At 46.0% G+C, this 21,694-nt stretch overlaps 1 protein-coding gene across 5 annotated transcripts in view; it reads right to left on the bottom strand.

Annotated features, from left to right (window-relative positions):
- The window catches only part of Ppara (peroxisome proliferator activated receptor alpha), a 68,463-nt gene that overhangs the window by 19,302 nt on the left and 27,467 nt on the right, over positions 1–21,694 (bottom strand). For all 5 annotated transcript variants that reach the window (XM_006242154.5, XM_039078501.2, XM_006242153.4 and 2 more), the window contains 2 exons: positions 6,855–7,101; positions 659–819 (listed from right to left, as the gene is read on the bottom strand). In XM_006242154.5, coding sequence (XP_006242216.1) covers positions 659–819; positions 6,855–7,101 — 408 coding nt within the window. The remainder of the gene's footprint in view (positions 1–658; positions 820–6,854; positions 7,102–21,694) is intronic.

Below are 21,694 nucleotides of genomic sequence, written 5' to 3'. Positions count from 1 at the left end.
AAGGGAGCCTTTGGACTTTAAGTGAGCATGTGCGTTTTTCAACTTTCTCTACATGAACTGACAAACTTGAAAATGTCCATGCACAGAAATGAATGTGGTGGCTGGGTCATGCCTACCTAGAGGTCAAGTTGACCCTCATTGGGGAAAAAGATACACAGGAGGGTGAGGCAGTTAGGAGGATGTCAGTATGCGCCAGAAGTGACTGGCTGGGGGTCAGTTAGAGGAGTAGGGGAGCTAGGAACTGTGGACCCTGAGCAAGGGACAGAACACCCTTGCTCAATGCCTGGTAACCTCTGCCCTAACTGACCTCTGGAGAGGTCCTGAGGTAGTGGGTAAACACATTCCTCTACACGGTCACCTCTGCTCTAGCTGGTTTCTGGGGTGGTCCTGAGGTAAAGTGTGTAGTCTATACTTTGTGCCATGGAAAGGGTTATTTTTAAATTGTCTGGTTTTTTTTGTTTCCTTGTTCGTTTTGTTTTAAAGGACATGCCCCTCTCAAATATTTACAAAGTACAGCAAACAACCTGCCCTAGATTTTCAAAAGAGGAGTCAATTTGCCACCGAAGCCAGTTCTCTGCTCTTTCTGACAGCCATCTTGTGGAGGAACAAAGGTATGGAGCCATGTGGTTACCTCACCCTTCTCCCGAGGCCTCCATACCTTGCAGCCTTCACATGCGTGGACTCCATAGTGGTATCCTGAGGCCTTGTCCCCACATATTCGACACTCGATGTTCAGTGCATTGCCAGGGGACTCATCTGTACTGGTGGGGACAGCAGGGCAGCTGACTGAGGAGGGGCTGGAAGCTGGAGAGAGGGTGTCTACAGAGAAAGGGAAAGTGGGTGAGACCCAAGGTGTTACCACCCATGTCAGAATCAGATCCTTGGGAAGATAACTTTGCATAAGAGGGAGACGAGTCATGTGAGCAGGTGCCTCTCTTGAATCAGCCTGGCCCCTGGGAACACACTGCCCATAGTTACTTACCATGGTGCCACCATCTTGAGGCTCATGTGCACTAGCCTGCCTCCTGCCTCGTATCCTACTTCCAGCTCTTCAGAGGCCATATTATGGGACCTCCACAGGGCCCCCAGTCTCCCATGCCACATGCCCAACACAGAGCTAGCTGCCTTTCAATTTTGTTGTCACTGGTACTCAGTAGCACTGCAATACAGACTAAACAGTTGCACCCACAGGGGTCGTGATACATGCTTTCAACCCTAAAATCCAGTAGCTAACATAAGATGATTGGTGAGTTCAAGACCAGCCTGGGCTATAGAGTAAGTCAGACACAGAGATGGAGACGGAGACAGAGACAGAGACAGATGGAGGCAGAGACAGAAGTGGAGGTAGAGATGGGGGCAGAGGAGGAGACAGAAGAGGGAGGAGAATACGTAGAGAAACAGAGGAGAGAAAAGTGGAGGAGAACCAAGAGAGTGTGTGTTGAGAAAGGAGACAAAAACATGCTGAGATTGACAAGAGAAAGAGAGTTGAGAAAGGAGAGGAGAGGAAAGCCAAAAAAAAAAAAAAAAAAAGAGAGATAGGGCAGGGCCTGGGAGAAGATAGTTTTAAACACCCACTCTTTAAAAGTCCAGTGTCCAAGAGATGCAACGAAGTCTTAAAACTAACCAATAGAAAACAACACAGATAAAAAGCATCAATAGAGACCCGGAGAGATGGCTCAGAGGTTAAAAGCACTGGCTGCTCTTCCAGAGGTCCTGAGTTCGATTCCCAGCAACCACATGGTGGCTCACAACCATCTGTAATGGGAACTGATGCCCTCTTCTGGCCTTCAGGCCTACATGCCAGCAGAGTGTTATGTACATAATGAATAAATACACCCTTTTAAAAAGGGCATCAATAGACCTGAATACATGCTTCACCCAAGAAGACAGATGGATGGTGAGTGTGTGTATGGAAACACGTTCAGCGTCACTGTCCTTAACAGACTTCGAGTTAAAGCCACAGAGACTATCACTGTACACCGATTAAACTAAACTCCCTCAAAAGTGGCGATGAAAGTGCTGGCAGGGTTGTGTAGGGCTGCTGTCACTCCTGGCTGGCATGCATGCAGAAAGAGACAGTCACATTTAGAGCAAAACAGTCATGATAAATATCACATCTCTGGTTGCTTACCCAGCTGACTCGGGAACGGGTACACAGAAAGCAAGCAGCATGAGCATTTATAGAAGTGTATCTCTTCTCAAAGCTTGTGTGGATAGCGTGTGTGTCTGTGTGCACTGTTGTTATGTGTACAAGTGCTGTTGTGTATGTTGTGTACACGCTATGGCATGGATGTGGAGGTCAGAGGACAACCTGGGCATGGGCTGCCAACCTCCATCTTGTTTGAGACAGGGCCTCTTTTCTGTTGTTCACCCCTCTATACACCGGGTAGCTGGTGTGAGAGCTTCTCAGAGGCTCGTACGTTGGCCCGCCTTCCCTGCACATGCCACTGCGGTCTCGAACCACGCCACTGCACTTGACTTCTTTGTCTCTCAAACATGCTTTTGGAAGTCAAGTCTTCACCCTTACACGGCAAACTCTTTGACCCACAGAACCATCTCCTCAACCCTACTAGCGTCATACTTAACGGCTAGGGATTAGAAGTAGCCAAGATTGGGGTTGGGGATTTAGCTCAGTGGTAGAGCGCTTACCTAGGAAGCGCAAGGCCCTGGGTTCGGTCCCCAGCTCCGAAAAAAAGAACCAAAAAAAAAAAATAGCCAAGATTGATGTGTATGAGTTCGAGGCCAGCCTGAACTTTACAGTGAGTTCTAGGACAGCATGAGCTACAACGGAGTAAGATCTTAGGTCAAGAAACCAACAAAGGGAGGTTGGTGGGATGGTTCAATGGTACAAAAGACTGACTTTTTGCATTCCAGGAACCCACAGCAGGAAGAGACACATGAAAGTTGTCTTCTGACCTACAACCCCTGACACATATACACATGCCTATCTCCTCCTCTACACATACACACACACACACATACACACACATACACACACACACAACACCACATATACATATGTCCACCTCCTCCTCTACACACACACACCACATATACATATGTCCACTTCCTCCTCTATACACACACACACATACACACATACATACCACATATACATCTGTCCTCTTCCTCCTCTACACACACACACAAATACACACACACACACACACACACACACACGCCAAATTAAAAGACATCCCACAACACAACAAAAAGGCAACTATAAAGGCCACCCCAGCAGCAACTGGTCCCAGGGAACTGCACTTACAGGGCCGAGTGCACTCCTGTCCTTGCCCTGCACAGTGGATGTTCCTGACTGAGCAGAGCATCTGGTGCAGCACTCGGGGCATTTACTACTTTGGCAGTGAGGAACTCGCCTCTCGAGTAAAAGTTAGACGGTTCCATCTAACAAAGCCAGGAGGAGGACCTGAAAGGATCAGACACTTCACCGTCACTTGATTGCATCTGAGCAAAGCCTGGGCACGCCTATTGGAATGCAGAGTCCACCACACCACAGAGCTCACAACAAGTGCCACTCAATAAAAAGAAATTACAAGGCACATGAGCAGGAATTTTGGCTCTTGATGAGAAGAGAAATGAATGAAAGAAAGCAAGAAATGACACAGGTGATAGAATTTGCAGCCAAGGCATTAAAGAGTTATTCTGACCATGCTCCAACATTCGAGACAGAAGACTGGGTGGGCTGTGTAGAAATGAGGGTGAAAAGACTGGGCGGATCATAGCACTAGTGATAAAAACTGCAATATCTGGTGTGAAAAATAAACCAGGTAGATTAGATGCTGCTGAAGAAAAGATTGGCGAACTGGAAAACACAGCAATAGGAACTATCCAAAGGCATGGGGGAAGATGAAAACAGAAAAATACTCAGAAGCAGCCGTTAGCCTGCATTCAGAAGCTCATGCAATGAGAAACATGAGGGGGGCAACTCAAGGCACATCACAAGCAAAGGGTTAGAGTAGAAAATGTATACAAATTGAAATTATACATATATATATACATATACATTTAAAGTATGAGTGACAGGTGTCACAAGAATGCAGAGGGCACCATTGCATACGGTTGATGGGGATATAACTCAGCAGAGCTATTATGGGAAATTATATAGAGCTTCCTCTGATAACAAAAGGGGAAACTACCATGGGCTGAAACAACCCCACCATCCTTCTGGAAACATGTCCATGAGAACTGAAATCAATCTGCTGAAGGGTTGCCTGTACCCCACACATCACTATTCACAATAGCTGAGATTCGGAGTCAACCTTAGTGTCTCACGATGGATACATAGAGAAAGGAAACAGGGCATATATACACAACCATATCAATCGACATTAACAGAGAGGGTGGGAAGACCTGCCCACTGTGGGCAGCACCATTCCCTACACAGGGGATCCTGAACTATGTAAGAGTCGAGAAAGTGGGGGCTGGAGAGAGGGCTCAAGTGAAGAGCACTGGTTGCTCTTCCAGAGGGCTGGAGTTCAATTCCTATCACTCACGAGACTTCTTGCAACTGTCTGTAACTCTAGGCACAAGAGATCTGATGCTCTCTTTTGGCTGATGTGGGCACTGCACATGCACTGTACACAGACGTACACTCAGGCAAATAAATAGGAGAGATTCTATCTCAAAGAAAAGTGAGCTGAGCGCTGGCATTCACTGTTCTACCTTCCTGTTTATGGATGTGATATGACCAACCCCCTCAGGCTCCTGTTGTGAACATCACTGCTGTGATGGATTGTGACTTGGAACTGTGACTTAAACAATACTTTCCCCCCTAAGTGGCTTTGTCAGTGTGTTTTTATCACATCAACAGAAATGAAGCTAAGACAGAACAGGCAGAAGCAGTACAAATTCCCTAAATAGTAGAGTGGCAACAAAGACACATTAGGAACCACTTCATGGCTGTAAGTTCAACAAGTTAGATGGAACTAACACATTCTTCGAAAGATGCTGTGACAGTCTTTGTTGTTAATTCTTCTGTGATGAGAGATGACGGAGGGGCTGACTAGTAAAGAACACATCTGGGTGTGTCTATAGGCTGTTCTGAGAGAAGATTGACATGTGGAAGGACCACTAAGGGAGAAAGACTGGCCCTAAGTATGGGCAGCAGCATCCCATGAGCCAGGGTACCTGATGGAATAAAAGCAAAGAAACAGAGACGTTAGCCAGTGTGTGCAAGGGCCCCTTTCTGAGCAAGTACAATTGAGGCTGCTCCCACCACCAGAGGACACTGGACATTAGTGCTGCCTAGGCAGTGGGCAGCCTGCAGCCTTAGACTAAGATTGCTGGAGCCCCTGTGTTTTGAGGTTTTGGGGTCCCTAGACTGAGCTAAAATTAGGTCCTTTGGCTTATCGGCATGCAGAAAGCTATTGGGATACCACCTGGCCTCCAATTATGTAAGTCAACCTAATAAACTCCCCTTTACAACCATACATAACCACAGTATATGTTCTTTTTGTGTAGAGAACCTAATACAGAAACAAATGATCAACATTTAAAAAGAGAGGGGGAAAAATGAACAGTCTTCCCTCTACCTAGGAAAGAAATTGAATACTTTTATGTCTTTAATCCCAACACTTGGGAGGTAGAGGCAGGTAGATTTCTGTAAGCCCTAGTTTACGTAGTAAGACTCTGTCAATAAGAAAGAAAGAAAGAGAGAAAGAAAGAGAAAAAGGGAGAGAGAAAGAAAGAAAGAAAGAAAGGAAGAAAGGAAGGAAGGAAGAAAGAAAAGGCTGTGAATTAAGAAAACTCCAGGCTCAGACGGCTTCCTATATGAAGTCTCCCAAGCTTTCAAGGAAACTCAAGTATCACTTCTATAGAAAAACTTTCAGGAAACCAAAAATGAGAGAACATTTCCTAGTTTAACAATGCAAGAAAATGCAAGAATCAATCTAAGACCAAAGGAGTGGGGAGGGAGGGAGGGAGAGAGGGGGGGTGAGGGGGGTTAGTTTTAGTTTTAGATTCTGAAAACAAAAACCAAGATTCCCTTAATAAAATCTTAGACAGTTAGATTAAACTATATACCAAGATGGTCGTTAGGACAAACTAACATTTTTCACTGGGAGCTTAGCTTAACCTTTGACCTGTGCAATTTACCATGTTAATAAACTAAAAGGGGCCAGGCGGTGGTGGTGCAAGCCTTTGGTCCTAGCACTTGGGAATCAGAAGCAGGTGGACCTCTGTGAGTTTGAGGCTAGCCTGGTCTACAAAATAAATTCAAAAGACAGTTGGGCTATACAGGGCAACCTTGTTTCAAAAAAACCAGTAAGTGAGTAAGTAAGTAAACTACCTAACTACCTAACTAACTAACTAACTAACCAACCAACTAAAAGGAAGCCCTTTTAATCATCACCCCAGGTACATAAGAACTTCCCCAAATCTGACATCAATGCCTAATAAAAGCTCACAGCACACTGGGACAAGAAGGTGACACTATCAGTTCGGTAAACATCTAAGCACCCCATACGAACACTGTGAGAGGGCATCTACGAGAAACTGCAGTCAGGACACTGTGGCAAAAGAGTGTGTGGCTTTTCCATGGACCAGTATAACAGCAGGCATGGCCATTCCTGTCTAACATTGTACTGGATGTTATGGCCAGTATAACATTGTAATAAAAGGAGACTAAAAAGACCCATCAAATGGAAGAAAACTGTCTTTGCAGCACATGGCATCATTATTCACACGAAAATCGTAAAGAATCTGTAAAGAATTCATCAGAACTAGAGAGACAGACAGACAGACAGACAGGAAGGCAGAGATTCTTTTTTTAAATGCCTTATTTTCTTTGAGAAGAATTCACACCTAAAAAGATCTTCCTAGAAAGCAGCCCTTACCTGTGATGACAGAGCCCTCCGAGCCTGGACAGCTCCCTAAGTACTGGTAGTCCGCAAAACTAAAGCTTCCGGAACTCTCCTCTCCGAGGGACTGAGAAATCTCTTGAATGTTTCCCATCTCTTGTAAGAATTCTTCAGATAAGGGACTTTCCAGGTCATCTGCTTCAAGTGGGGAGAGAGGACAGATGGGGCTCTCTGTGTCCACCATGTTGAATGGTTGTGGCCAGGCGGGCCACAGAGCACCAATCTGTAGGAGGAAAAATAGCCATTCAGTTTCTGTTCCGAATTGAAAACATCGCTGTCTAAGTTCAAATCTCAGCAGTGGCAGCACTGACTCCCTACCCTTGACTCTCGAAAGCACAGTAATTAGATTCTCTGAACGGGGTCTGGAGAGATGACTCAGCAGTTAGGAGCACTTGTTGCTCTTGCAGAGGACCTGGGTTTAATTCCCAACACCAGTGTGGTGGCTCACAATCATCTGTAACTCCAGTTCCAAGGGATCTGACGCCCTCTTCTGACTCCTGTGGGCATTCTGGTGTTTGGGACACATATATAAATCTAGGATAAATATTCATACTACATATAAAATAAAATACATACATATTCTAAAATCTGTGAGCAATAAAACGCAGAAGGTGCCAAGCTACATGCAGTTGGCAACCCTTCGTTGCTTTCTGTCTGTCCACTACACTGAGCTCAGCTTTCCAGCCACGGACAGAAGCAAAGTCCACTTCCCTAGAACGTGCCTTCTAATGGGGACACAGGTGGGGGCCAACTGAACGGGATGTCTGCTGGGGGGTGAGATGATCCAGCAAGGGCAGATGGGGAACAGATGCCTCGCACGGGGGAAGACCCAGAAGGGTGAGCTCCGTTCTGGAGAAGAATGTTCCAGCAAAAAGAACACCAAGTGCTAGTGCATGCCAGCACATTCTAGGATCAGCAGGGAGGCCACTGGGCTTGGCTGAGGGGCACCAAGGGGGAAGGAAGAAGCAGTCAGGGAGTGCTCTTCCTATACACATGAAGGCCAGGGTATGGTAGATGGTCCTAGAAAAAAAATGACATAGCAACAAATGCTTTGTGGAGTTTTAAAGACATCTAGGTAGATAAGTCTCAGGCAACATCAAATTCCATTTACCTGCCAGCAAAACAAGAAGCAGATGACAAAAACCAAAAAGTTAAACCGACCCAACCCAAAACAAACAAACAAACAACCCCCGCCCCCAAAAGCAAAAACCAAAACCGTCTCCATATGGATAAATAATTCTTTCTCCATAATCTTAAATGACTCCGTATGCCCTCTAGCCCAAAGTCCAATCCCCTAGTGTGTCAGTTCAGCCCTTTGGAACTCATCTTTTCCCATCACGTACTTGTCACAGCCCCTTCAACCCCAAAGGAATTTATCACACTAGGTCTCTTTGTAGTTTCACCTCTGCCCAAGCTGCCCCACAGCTGTCTTCAGTAGGTCCTGACTCAGCCTCCTTCCCCTAAGCTTGATAGGGTCACCCACCACCTAGCCAGACGGATTAGAGGACATTTAGCTCCCTGACCTGTTTTTCCATAGTTTTTCTATAGTCACAGAGAGGACCACAGCTCCCCTGTCATAGAGAGGGCTGGAGCTGCTGCATGCTAGGGGGGCTGTGGGTTCCAAATGCTGCAGCTCCTGTCGTGCTGTGACCACAGAGAGCTGTGTCTTCTGAAGACCATTTCCCAAAGCACTGAATGAACACATGTGAACCGCCATCGCCACGTTTCCCATTTGCCGAATGTCAGCAAACTTTTTGATTGCAGAGGGAGAGGCGTTTCGGCTTCCTTGAGAAATGAAAAATCGCTACAATTACCTATTTCTGTGAAATTCACCCCTCGAGCTTGGAATCCTGACAGTTTGTCACGGGTGATCATTACACACAGGGAGAACTCATCACCCTGGGATTGGGGAGATGGCTCAGTCGGTAAAGTGCTTGCTGTGAGAGTTTAAGGCCCTGGGTTCATATCCCGTCACTGACAAAAAAAGCCAGGCATGTCAGTGTGTGTCAATAATCCCAGCACTGAGTAGGCAGAGGCAGGAGGATTCCCAGGACTGGATGGTCAGCCAACCTAGCTAAGTCTGAGTTCATGAGACTCTGTCTCAAAAAGTTAAGTAGAGATCAATTGAGGAAGATAGTTCACATTGTACAAGCATGTGTACAGGCACATGTGTGCAGACTCATTGATACAGGCACATGTGTGCAGGTACATATGTGTACAGACACATGTGTAAAAGTACATATGTGTACAGAAACATGCATACAGGCACATATGTGTACAGGCACATGAGTACAGATACATGAGTATAGGCACATGAGTATAGGTACATGTGTACAGGCACATATGTGTACAGGCACATATGCACAAGCACATGAGTACAGGCAGATGTGTGTGAGTGCATGAGTCCAGGTACATGTATGCATGTGCCCTCACCCACCCCTACAAAGTCATTGATCTTTGTGGGATAATGATGTGCTTGTGGATGTTACACCACAAATCTGCAGCTACTTTTTACTCGAGGGGTGGCACTGGGGATGGAGCCCAGGGCCTCAGGCACACCCAGCATACTCCATCACTGAGCTACTACCCCAGCCCATCTACACACGGACTTCTGCATTATATGCAAAGGACTGGCTCTTCAATCGGCAAGTCAGAGAGCAGAGCGATAAGCATTACATAAGTTATCTTCACCATGAACAAACAAAGAGTTCAAAAGCCGCAGTTGTGATTATCAGCCATAAAGTTCATCCCTATAAAAAGGTCACAGCTGGGCAGAGTTTGAGCTGAGGATTGGGCGGTGTCTTCTCCTTTTTTGTCACTGCCTCCGACAGCAGCCTTTATCCCTACAAACTAGGGGCACTGACCTAAGGCCATGAGTTTCGTTTCCTTGTCATGACTTTCAGGGAGCCCCAAAGCTTGGGAATCATGTCACTTGACTGGTTGCTTTTAAGGGATAACCAGGACTCGGGCAGAGAAACATTGGTCTGGCTGTTCACAACTAGATGAGCTAACACAAGTAGAGCAATTGTGACGTGAACTCTGGACGCAGGGCCTGGCACCGCGCACATTGAGGAACACGTTGGTTCTTCTTGATTCCAACCAGGGCAGATAAGTGCCTTTCCCTTTGAATGAGTCCCCCAGATAGATAACAGAGGTCACATGGGCACACCCCAACACACTGGCCCTGAGATTCCTGGCAGGCCCTGGCATCCTCGCAGACTGATTGAGAGCAAAAACATCCGGGGCAGTCTTACCACGGTGTCCAACATCCACAGTTTACCACCAGTGCTGATTCATGGAGAAGAGCAGCCAGGACAGCCAGTGACTGTGCCCTGTGCCCTATATATTCCAGAGGGATAGGGGACTGAGGAACAAACCCCATCTTAGCAGTGCCCACATGGCTTGGGATAACTGAATTCAGTAACAGCCATATTCCCTTGGGAATTAAGGAGTTGTCCATTTGAAAACTCCAAGAACATTTTTGATAAATAGGAAACAAAAGAAACAGACATAAAGTTTCAGGCTGGAATAGGACAAAGTACCTGGAATTTAGGTGTCCCCTGACAACCTTTTATGATGAAGAATCTTGCCTGTTGCCACTCTAGGACAATGGCTAATATGATTTGCTAATCATACAATGAGCACTTATTGTGTGACGTCAAGTAGGGCCAAGCTCATTCTCCTCTAAGGTCCTCCACCCCTGAGTCCTAAATCTCTTAGGCCCTGATTTACCTGTGGTCATGTAACTTCTTAGGTTTGCCTTTCTTACTAGACTGTATGTCTTGAAAGACCAAGGGGTGTATTTGCATGACCTTTGTATGCGTACTTCCAGAACAATCTCTGCCAGGGAGCAGGTGTTCAAGAGCAAATTCTACACTTGGCGCAGAACAAGCACTCTTGTCTGTGGGGCTCTGTGAGAGCTCACTTTGGCTCTGTATGAGCAGCTACTGCAGATACCACCCAGTCAGTGAAACAGCACCAAGCATTTACAGACAACATCTGTGCAGTGAGTACCAAGAACAGAAGTCAAGTGGAATTCTGCACTGGATACGTGACCTGACATTTCCAGAGTAGAGTAAAAGTATGGGGTCTGAAAAAGCTTGTAAAAAGGAGAACAAAAAAAATAATCTCAGTGGAATAGTGAACAGAGAAGATCCCAGTCATGTAGTGAGAACTGTGGAGACTAGGGATGCCAGGTGTCAATCACTTGCAAAACAAAGGACTTGGCCAGACAGGTTCAGTGCATTCTCTGGCTTTGAGGTGAAAACTGGTGCCCAGCAGACAGTAAACATGAAGAGACAAAGGAGTGGGAGGCTCGCCATTCTGACTTTCCCCTTAGATCCACAAATGCTGAACTCTGGATAAGTCCTGTGACCAAGTGTGCCACAGAACAGTCAGGAAGTTTCAACAACACCAGCAAGGTAGCTAGGTGTGAAGAAGTACACCTTTAATCCCAGCACTTGGAAGGCAAAAGCAGGTAGGTCTCTGGGAGTTTTAGACTAGCCTGGTCTACACGGTGAGCTCCAAGGCATCCAGAGTTGCGTGGTAAGACCTTGTCTCAAAACAAACAAACAAACCACAAAGACAAAACAAAAGTGGCTACTTGGAAGACTGAGGCAGGAGGATTGTAAGTTCCAAGCTAGCCTGAGCCACATAGAAAGACCTTGTTAAGGAGGGAGGAAAGAAAAGGAGGAAGGGAAAAAGGAGAGGGGAGAGAATGAAGGGGCTTCATCCTTTGGCTGGAATAAAAGACTAGGGTTAGGGTGTGGCTACTGTTAGAGTGCACAGCCTAGCACAGAGAGAGCTTGGTTCAGTGCCCTCAGAACTATACAAAGAAAGACAAGAGGCGATCAGAGAGTTACTATGGGCTCCCCAGGAGCACACACTGCCTCCAACCTATCTTCAAACCCCCGTATTATTAGCAGAGGTTCTTGGATGGACACGCCGCTTCCTAAATATCTTCTAGAACTACTCATTAAATAGCACAGAGCACCACACTCGAAACAGCTACAGAAAACAGTTTCGTGTCTTCCATGAACAAATGAGCCCGAACAGGTAACATCGTTCAGAAAAGCATCCAGACAGCCACAGACTATGCCCTCTCTATTCCTTCCCTTATTCACTGTGCCACAGGATGGACTCCTCAGCTCACTGTCTCTCAGAGCGCAACCATAAACCTAGAGAAACCAGTTTAACCCTTCTACTGTTAGAGGAAGTCTGATTAGACTTAAGGGAGTGGTTGAAAGGCCAAAGAGGAAGTCTTACTGAGGGAGCATCTATGCCAGCAGGCGGCTCCCAGACTCACCAATTCTAGCTCGCAAGCTAGTTGCACCCTGCAGATCTTTTACATAACAGAGTCATATTGACACGTCTTTGAGTTCAGTTTGTTAGGCAAAGAACCTAAAATAACATTTCAGAATAAACAAACTAAAAACCACAGAAGCCTTCTTTGTACCTTCACCTATGACCCAGGGGTCCAACAAAATCGGTTAATCATTACCAACCACACAGTGATCAACATGCTAATGGTCAGTGTAGAAAATGCCCACAAAACACACGGGAAGCTCAAGGCCAAGGTCGGCACGTAGCAATGGTAAAAAACTGGAGTGGAGGGGGGGCATTATTTTAACAAGTCAAGTCCAACACAGCTCCCATCACATCCCCATCACCTTGTTCTTGCCTAACAATGCTGAAGGCATGACCTTGAAACCTTGTGATCACAAGAAATGATTGGCATGAGAGGCAGGACGGCAAGCCCAATGTGGCACAAGGCAGTGGCTTGGGGCCTCTGCAGCCCTACTGTGACAGCGCAAGATGAACGTTCCTAGCTCTTCTAAAAAACACGTCCCTTGAATTTTCTTTCCACAAAGTCCCCACTACCCGATGGGGCTTATCACTTCCATTTGAAACCCAATGTGCCTTTTTAAGTTCTGATGTAATCTTGCTTTTGTGAATAATGATGTGAAAAAAGAAAAAGCTACGAGCTTCAACACATTCCGTGCCTGTCGCAATCGAAGCTGGCTGAGCCCAGAAGTCTGTCACAAGAATCAAAAGTCAACTAACTAACGTGGCATTTGTATTTGTCGACTGGAAGCTTCGATCCTGTACAGACAGAACGTACAAACATGGGGACGATGTTGTGATGTTTAGCAGCCAGGTGACAGAAGCCTCAGATCGATGGCTCTGCCACGTGTAAACCGGACTGTACCAGGGAGCAATGCCAGCACAAAAGGCAGCTGGCACAAATATTCCGATGCATGAAGTCTCGACTTAACCTGATGATGCCTTTGGGAAGAGACACTATGTCTTATGAATTCCGTGAGATATATACAAGTATTCACCTAAGCTAATGGAGGAGCTCAACACCAGAGACTACATACAGTCTTGAAGGATCTATCTCATGGGCAGGGGCACTGGAAAGAAGAGTGGGTTTGGGCAGGAAGGAGGGGCAAGGGAGAAATGAACATTTACTAAGTGGCCCCTGGTGTCAGATTCTGAGTGAAAATGACTTGAGTTTCCAAGACAGGGCGGAAGTAGTGGGTCCCACTCACAAAGCATAAAAAGACTCAGAGAACAGCGTCATTTGCCCAACTAGTACATATGAGGCACACATCAGCAAACAGTTGCAGGGAACTATGGCAGACCAGAGATCAGGAATACCAGACATGAAGCCTAGTGACCAGAAACTCAACAGAAAAGGGTGAAGGGCATCTCACTGAGAAAGGAGCAGCCCACGCAGATGAATGACCCGAGATGTTACTGGGAAAAATAACCAACGATGGCCGGCCAGGCTAAGCCAAGAGTTGCATCAGCTACAACTGTGTAATGAATAGCCCTAAACACAGAGCAGGGCTCCCTCCGCAAGGCAGGTTTTTCTGCTGGTCATAAAGGCTCTGTCAATGAGCTCTTGGGAGTCTTCCTCATGACTGGTAGGTTCAATGTAGTCTCCATCGCTTGCCCAGCAACTGATGCTTCTGATTGGTTCCCTTCCCACCAGGTCTTCCATTCTCTTACCGGGGCTGGAAGCTGCTGGACTTCCTCAAGAGCAGCGCCATCTTAAGAGGGTGAGGCCTGTCAGGCTTAAGCCAGTTCTCTCTTCTAAATTGTACAGCATCTCCCTAGTCATGTTCTGTGTTTCAGACCAAGTTGTAAGGCCAACCCCAACCCAAGGTGGAAGAATAAAGCCCCGACCTTTGGTGGGAGGAGCCATGAAGGGATTTGTGGCCGTTTGTGGCTCCTTGTGCTGGGGAAGTGGTAAGGGATGACCTGGGAGATGCAGGAGAGGTTGTCAGGCCTTTCATGGTACCTGAGGACTCACTCTGTTCAGTTTGGATGTCATTTTCAAAGCAGTAAGGGGCAGGCTGTGGAGCGGTCACTCTAGAGACCGAGAGTTATGTGTGGACTGGCCTAGCAACAAGGTGGGATCTGCACTCACAGAACGATAGCAGTAGCAACCCAAGTCCTCAAGAGGCTGTCATCCTGTCCCTCTACACTCGGAGCCTACCTCAGAGAGCTGGGGTAGGAGGCAGGGTGCCAGCATTGGAAGGTGGCTGCATCGGGCATTGGAGCTGAGCCTAGGACAGACAGGGACTCTGGCTTAGGTAACTGGCAGAAGTGGTGACATCCATGACACCTAAGATATAAGCATACGGACCCAAGTTTGAACCCTCAGGATCCATGGAAGAAGCAGCAGGAATGAGAGGATCCCAGAGGCTGGCTGGGAAGACAGTCTAGCTGCTACTCAGTGAATGCCAGGTTCACTGAGAGATTGTCCCACGTACTGACTGAGAGAGAGAGAGAGAGAGAGAGAGAGAGAGAGAGAGAGAGAGAGAGACAGGCGGGCGGACAGACAGACAGACAGACAGACAGAGAAAAGAAAGCTGCGAATGGACTTACAGTAGATGAATTCCACCAACAGCAGGAGGATTCTGGGAGCAGAGCAGAGGGAAACCCCTCCAGGAATTCAAGAAAATTCCTCAACGAAGAAAGCCTCAAGTTCACAGGTCCCAGGGTCCAGCGGGGTCCAGAGAGAGTGAGGACAGATACACAGTAAGGCCAGTTGCTGGAAAGTTCTACAACACACTGAGGACGAACTGATATTCTCCAGAAGGCAGCAGAGGCCAATGACATCACTTGCAAGGGCTCAAAGTATGGGAAAGTTATTGAGTTTCTCAACAGCAACCGCAGGGAGAGAGAAAAGGACTTAATACCATCAAAACGCCCACGGGAAATCATTTCTGGCTGATAACCACGAGTTCGGAAAGCCATCTGCAGGATGAAAGGGACACAGAGCTCCTGTTCACCCTGTGCACCTTCTCTCCCAGGTTCTAGAATGCCTTCTTCAGCAACACTCGGAACCCACCTCTTTGGTGAACATGGTTTTTACAGGTGGGACTTAACGACACTTTTTTTTTTCTCTAGATATCCAACTTGCAGTGGATCACTAAGCTCTTACATCTCCGTCTGATGCATTTTTATGGTCTCTTGGCCTTTTGCTCCCATCACTTAATAAGTAGTCATCATTAGGTATTTGTCAGACACAACCTGTAACATGTGCTGTAAACCAGAGATGTGGTTGATTATATTGGGGGTGTTGGCGATGGCGGTATTGCTAGCACTCCTGAGCGTTTATCGTGGGCCACACACTGAGTCCTGGTTACCTAACATCTACCTGCTCCTGCCATCCTTGCCCAGCCCCGTGAGATAGACGCTGTTATTGCATTCGCGTTACAGATAAGGACACTAAAGTACAGAGCGTCTCCGCAACATACCTAGGATCACAGCCCACGAACTACAGTAAACCTGGCTGCCGACCTCTGCTCCTCAATCCCAGCCATGGTTCTCAGTCGGGGCTTAATTTTTCCTTCCTGGTTTGTGTATCTCAAGAGTACAGAGGCTGGGGAGATGGTTCAGTCTGTAAATATTCATTCACAATGCAAGAACAAGAAACTGGGTTCGATCCCCAGAGACCTCTTGAAGAGCTGTGTGTGGTGGCACGTGCTTGCAACTCCAGCAGTGGGGACACAGAGATGATTGGATCCCCTAGGGCCTGCTGGCTGGTTAGTCTAGCCAGGTGGTGACCCCCAGGCCGGTGAGAGGGTGTGTCACAAAAAACAAGACGTAAAGCAGCCGAGGAATGACACCTCAGGTTGACCTCTGGCATCCATACACACATACACTCCTGTGTGTGAAGATGTGTGTGTATGTAACACAATGCACACACAATAGTGCATGTCCCACAGGGTGTGTGTGTGTGTGTGTGTGTGTGTGTGTGTGTGTGTGTGTGTGTGTGTGTTATGAGAACCAAGGTCTCACTATGTAGCCATGGCCAGCCCAGAGCTTGCTATGTAGACCAAGCTGGCCCTGAACTCACAGAAATCCACTTGCTTCTGCTTCCTGAGTGCTGGGATTAAGGGTGTGCTTTACCGCGTCTGTCTGAGTGGTATAATTCTGTATTGGTGTCTTTGATAACCTGTGTTGAAGTCTGTGGGGATTTCTTGACTCTTGGGGAAAGGCTCATGCTGCTGAATGTTGTGTAATTATGAACATCTGTTGGTCTGCTCATTTAGCAAATGGAGCCATTGTAGGTGTCCCTACCTACAGCCACTCGAGTCTGGGTCTCAGACAGGCCCTCAGCCAAGGCCTCAGTTCAAGTCCATATCAATGTGCCAACTATTTTCCCCCCTTTCTATTAAAAAGCAGCTTTAGTGACTGGACAGATGGGTCAGCGCTTAAGAACATGTACTGCTCTCCCAGAAGCCCCCAGTTTAATTCCCAGCATTCCTCACAGGCAGACAAGAACCACTTGTAACTCCAGCAGCTCCAGGAAAGCTGACACCTCTGGGCGCTTGCAGTCACCTGCTCGTAACCATACATAGACATACATACATACACACGATCGAAAATTAAAAATAAATCTTAAGGAAAAAAGTTTTTACTGACATGAGACAGTCTACACATTGGTAATGAGCAAAGGTGACAGCCTAGGACATCAGCACGTATCCACGACAGCACCGTCACCAAGCTGACAGCATGCCCATCACCCGAGAGTTTCCTCACAGCCTCGTACCCACCAGCATGACATCTTCCCCCCACACCCACACCCCCACCCGTCAGTGTTTGTTGCTACAGAACTGTGCACAAAGTATCTTGCTAGGTCCAGTTTGGCCCTTTTTGGAAAATTCAGTATTATGATTTTGAGATTTACTCCTGTCACTGGCTGTGTTACTCAGCCAGTTCTGCATCACTTCAAAGCCATAGGCACAGTGTGGGAAACCATCGTCTGGCCATCCGTTCACCTGCTGATGGACATTTGACCAGTTTCCATACTCTTTTTTTTTTCTTTTTTCTTTTTTTCGGAGCTGGGGACCGAACCCAGGGTCTTGCACTTGCTAGGCAAGCGCTCTACCACTGAGCTAAATCCCCAACCCCAGTTTCCATACTCTTACTCCTATACACAAGGCAGTGAGAAGCATTCAGGAGCCAGTATATGCATATACACATGTGAATTTCCTTTCTCTTGGCTGAAAACCCATGTCAGGGAATGCTGGATGGCGGTGTGTATTTAAGGTTTTAAACAGATTTATCTATATATTTATGTGTACTCATAAATACCTGCGTGTATATGTGGATGCCTGGTATCTGTGGAGGTCAGAAGAGAGTGTCAGATCCCCTGGAGCTGGAGTTACAGGCAGTCTCGAGCTGCGAGCTACACCGTGGGTGCCAGGAAGTGAACCCAGGCCCTCTGTAAGAGCTATCTGCTGAGCCATCCCTCTAGCCCCTTGTTGAGCTTTTAAAGAAACCAGTGACTTGTTTTCCAAAGTGTTTGCATCATTTCCCTTTCCCACCAGCAATGTGCGTGAAGCCTGGTTTGGTGTTTGGTGTGGCCGGCTCTCTGAGTCTGGACACTCGACGGGAGTTCAGTGCCACAGTGAGACTGTGGGGGCCCTGGGATGGAAGTGTGAGATTCAGGAACTGTGTTCTGGCGGCTGCAGACGCTGACAGGGTTTTCACAGATCATTCACTACACATATATCGGCTTGGTGTTCTGCCTTTCAAATCCTCCGCCGATATCAGATAACGCTTAGGGATCTTTTACTCCAGGTGATTTGCTTTTGAGAGTTCTTTTTGTATACAGGATATAACTCTTTACCAAGCACATGCTTTGCGTAGGATTCCTCCCACACCACGACCTGGGTCTACATTCTCCCAATCTTATCTTTTGAAGAGCAAGTCTCGGTTCTGGTGAACTCTTGCTTTTTTTGTTTTGTTATTTTTATGAATGAGGTGGTTGCTTTCAGGTCTACGAAGACTTTGCTAACACATAGTCATCGGATTTTCCTCCCATGATTTCCTCTAAAGCTATACCATTTTAGACTGCATGTGAACCTACCACCTAGGTTCAAATCTAATTTGGGTTACTCTTTGGTTGTCTGGTATAAGGCGTAGGTAGGTGTACATAGATGACCAAGCACACAAACATGGTAGTGTGTGTCGAAAAGATTTCTCTTTCTCTACCTTTGTCAAGAAACAGGTTTTTTTTTTAAAAAATTATAACAAAAGCAGGATTTTTTTTTTAATCAAATGATTTTTCTGCAGCTACTGAGGTGATTATATGGGATCCCACCTCCTGTTGATATAGTGAGATTTTTTTTTCCTTTTGTAAGCTATCAAGCCATCTTTGCATTCCTGAGATGATCTCTACCACTGATCACGGTCTTTTTGGTAGACTCCTGAATTCTACATCCTAAAACTTCTAGCAGAAATCTGGATTCTATGTTCACCGAGGACATTAATCTTTAGTTTTAATCGCTCATGACTCCTTTGTCTACTTTGATTACCAGATGAGTGCTGGCTTCGTGGAATGAAATGAGACCTGTCTTCGCCTCTTTGATTTTCTAAGACTGGTATTCAGCCCGTATTATTTCTTCCTGAGACGTTTGATCAACTCCTCCAGGGAGTCGTTTGATCTCTAAGTTCTCTGGGAGAAGGCTTTCCACAAAACCTTTATTTGCTGTATTTAGGGTTACTTGGATGATGTATTTCTTCTGGAAATGGGTTTCGTAAGGTTGTGGAGTGCAAGTGATTTGTCCTTCCCATCTGTGCTGTTTTATTGGTGTAAATGTGTTCCTAATGCTCCTTTATTGCCTGTTTATTGTCTGTAGAGCTCGTAGTGATGTCTCCTCTCATGCCAAATGTTAGTGATTTGTTCTCGCACTTCCAATTAGCCAGGCTTTATTTACTGCCTCAAAAAAAAAAAAAAGTCTAGTTGTTTATTGATTCTCTCTCTCTCTCTTTCCATCTGGTATTCTAACAATCCCTTTCCTCTAACAATCCCTTTCCTCTCCGATCCCTCTTCTTTCCCCCGCTTTACATTAGATTTAATTTGTTCAGCTTTTTCTAGTTTCTTAGAAAATTTGTTATTTTGTGTGTTTGTGCACGTGTATACACAAAAGAGCATGCAAAAGGGGGGTCAGAGGTTAGGTCAGTTGGCTTCCTCCATTGCTCTCCACCTCATATTTTCTAACAAATACTTTTAATTCTTTGAGAATTTCATATACTGTATTTTGATCTTTTCCGCCCTAACTCCCTGCCTCAACTCCAAATCCACCCCCACTTCACTATTCCTGCAACTTCATGTCCCCCCTCCTCCCTCTCTCTCTCTCTCTCTCTCTCTCTCTCTCTCTCTCTCTTGTTCTCTTTCTCTCTCTCTCTCCCCTATTTTCCCTCACCCCCTCTCTTAATTCACCAATCCATTAACTCCAATTTGTGTTGTCTATACATTCCTGGGTGTGTGGCTATCCACTGAATCAGAGTCAACCTACCAGGGGCACTTAAAGAAAGCTCCCTCTCCCTCTCCTAGAAGCCACTGACTGTCCTTAGCTCATCAGCAAGGGGTGGGGGCTGGCAGACCTCTTCCCAGTCTTTGCTGGAGAGTCAGCTAGCTTGATCTCTGCAGGCAACCATGGCTGTTGTGAGTTCATGAGTGCAGTGCTCCTGTCACGTCCAGAAGACACTGGCTGTGATCCTCCCCAACTTCTGGCCTTACAAGCTTTCTGCTCCTCTCCCTCCTTCACGGTGGTCTTGACACAGCTTATATTTTGAGGCTGGGTCTCTCACCCAATCTAGAGCTTACTAATTAATTGGCTTAATGGCTAACGAGGTCTAGAGACTGGCTTGTTCTTGTCTCTCAAGCACTAGGAGCACAGGTGCATGCTTCTACACCCAACTTTGTATGTGGATGTTGGGGATCTGAACTCAGAACCTCACGCTTGCATGGCAAATACATCACCAACTCAGTCATTTCCCTCAGTCCTCTATCCTAGTTTAAGGCCACTTATCTGAGGGTCCAATTTAAGTGTTTAGTGCTACACATCTGTACCTAAACACCACTGCTGCACCATCCCACAAGTCTGTAACACTGTTTTAAGTTTTCCTCTGGTCCTAACTCTCCACAATTTCCTGTGTATTTCCTTACCGATTTAGTTAGTCATCTAGTTTCCAAAATGTTTGATGGATTCTCAGCTATGTTTATGCAACTGACTTCTAATTTAGTTCCGTTATGGTTAGAAGAATTTACTTCACATGACTAGTTTCTCTTTCAAGTTGTTGTTGTATGATTCAAAAATAGGGTCCATATTAGCGAATTAGGCAATTTAATAAGTAATGTGTGTCCTGTTTGTGGCGGTGAAGTACTTTGCCTAAATGTTAGTTATATTGAGTTGGTTGACAATGTTGTTCAATGCACTTTATCTTTGCCGTTATCTGTCTTTGTCTTATGCACCTGATTAATATTGCATACTTAGATATTTCTCCTTACAATGCTATCATTCTTTGGTTTGTGTGTTTTAAAGTTTTTTATTAGATGAAAAAAACTAATTAACTCTTCCCAATAAGTCAACTATATAATTTCCTCAAAAAAACTTTTTTTTTTTTCTGAGAGACAAGAACTGGGACCTGTCTTTACCTCTTTGATTTTCTAGGACTGTATTATTTCTTCCTGAGACATTTGATCAAATTCTCCAGTGAGTTGTTTGATCTTGTGGTCCTTCCTGACCATAGAGCCATCTGAGAAGGGAGGCTCAGGTGAGGAATGCCCCAGATCAGATTGGCCTGTGGACATGTCTGGGGACCCAGCCCACTGTAGGCAATACCATTCCCTAGGCAGGTGGTCCTAGGCTGTATAAGAAAGATAGCTAAGCGTGAGCCTGCATGCAAGTCAGAAACCAACATTCCCTCCATGGCCTTTTTGCTTCAATGTCCTGTTTGATTTTCTGTCCTGGCATCCCTCAGTGACAAATTCTGACCTGGAAATTTAATCCAAATAAATCTTTTCTCCCCTAAGCTGCTTTTGCTTATATTGTTGGTCACAGCAACAGAAAGGGAACTAGAACCTTGCCCCTCTTTTGTTCCCTGGGGTCTCCAATTACACACACACACTAGATGCTTAAAGTCAACCAACACCACTGACGCCATTTTCTTTTTCTTTTTTTTTCTTTTTTCTTTTTTTTGGAGCTGGGGACCGAACCCAGGGCCTTGCGCTTGCTAGGCAAGCGCTCTACCACTGAGCTAAATCCCCAACCCCCACTGACGCCATTTTCATTGAAAAAAAAATAGTCTTTTCCCTGTCTATTTCATTTTAAATGGCTCTCTTGACTATGCTCAACCTTACCAGTTTTCCTTCTGCAATGTCTACTCTGCCACCAACCCCACTCAGTGTGTTTGATATCTCAGCTCTTGCAATCTCCATTAGAGAAGCTCAATTTTGTTATAATATCATCCATGATGACTCCACTTGACTTTCTGAACCTTTGAAA

The sequence above is a fragment of the Rattus norvegicus genome, chromosome 7, assembly GCF_036323735.1.
Source record: "Rattus norvegicus strain BN/NHsdMcwi chromosome 7, GRCr8, whole genome shotgun sequence".
Lineage (NCBI taxonomy): Eukaryota > Metazoa > Chordata > Mammalia > Rodentia > Muridae > Rattus > Rattus norvegicus.
This window is presented reverse-complemented; position numbering and strand designations above follow the sequence as displayed.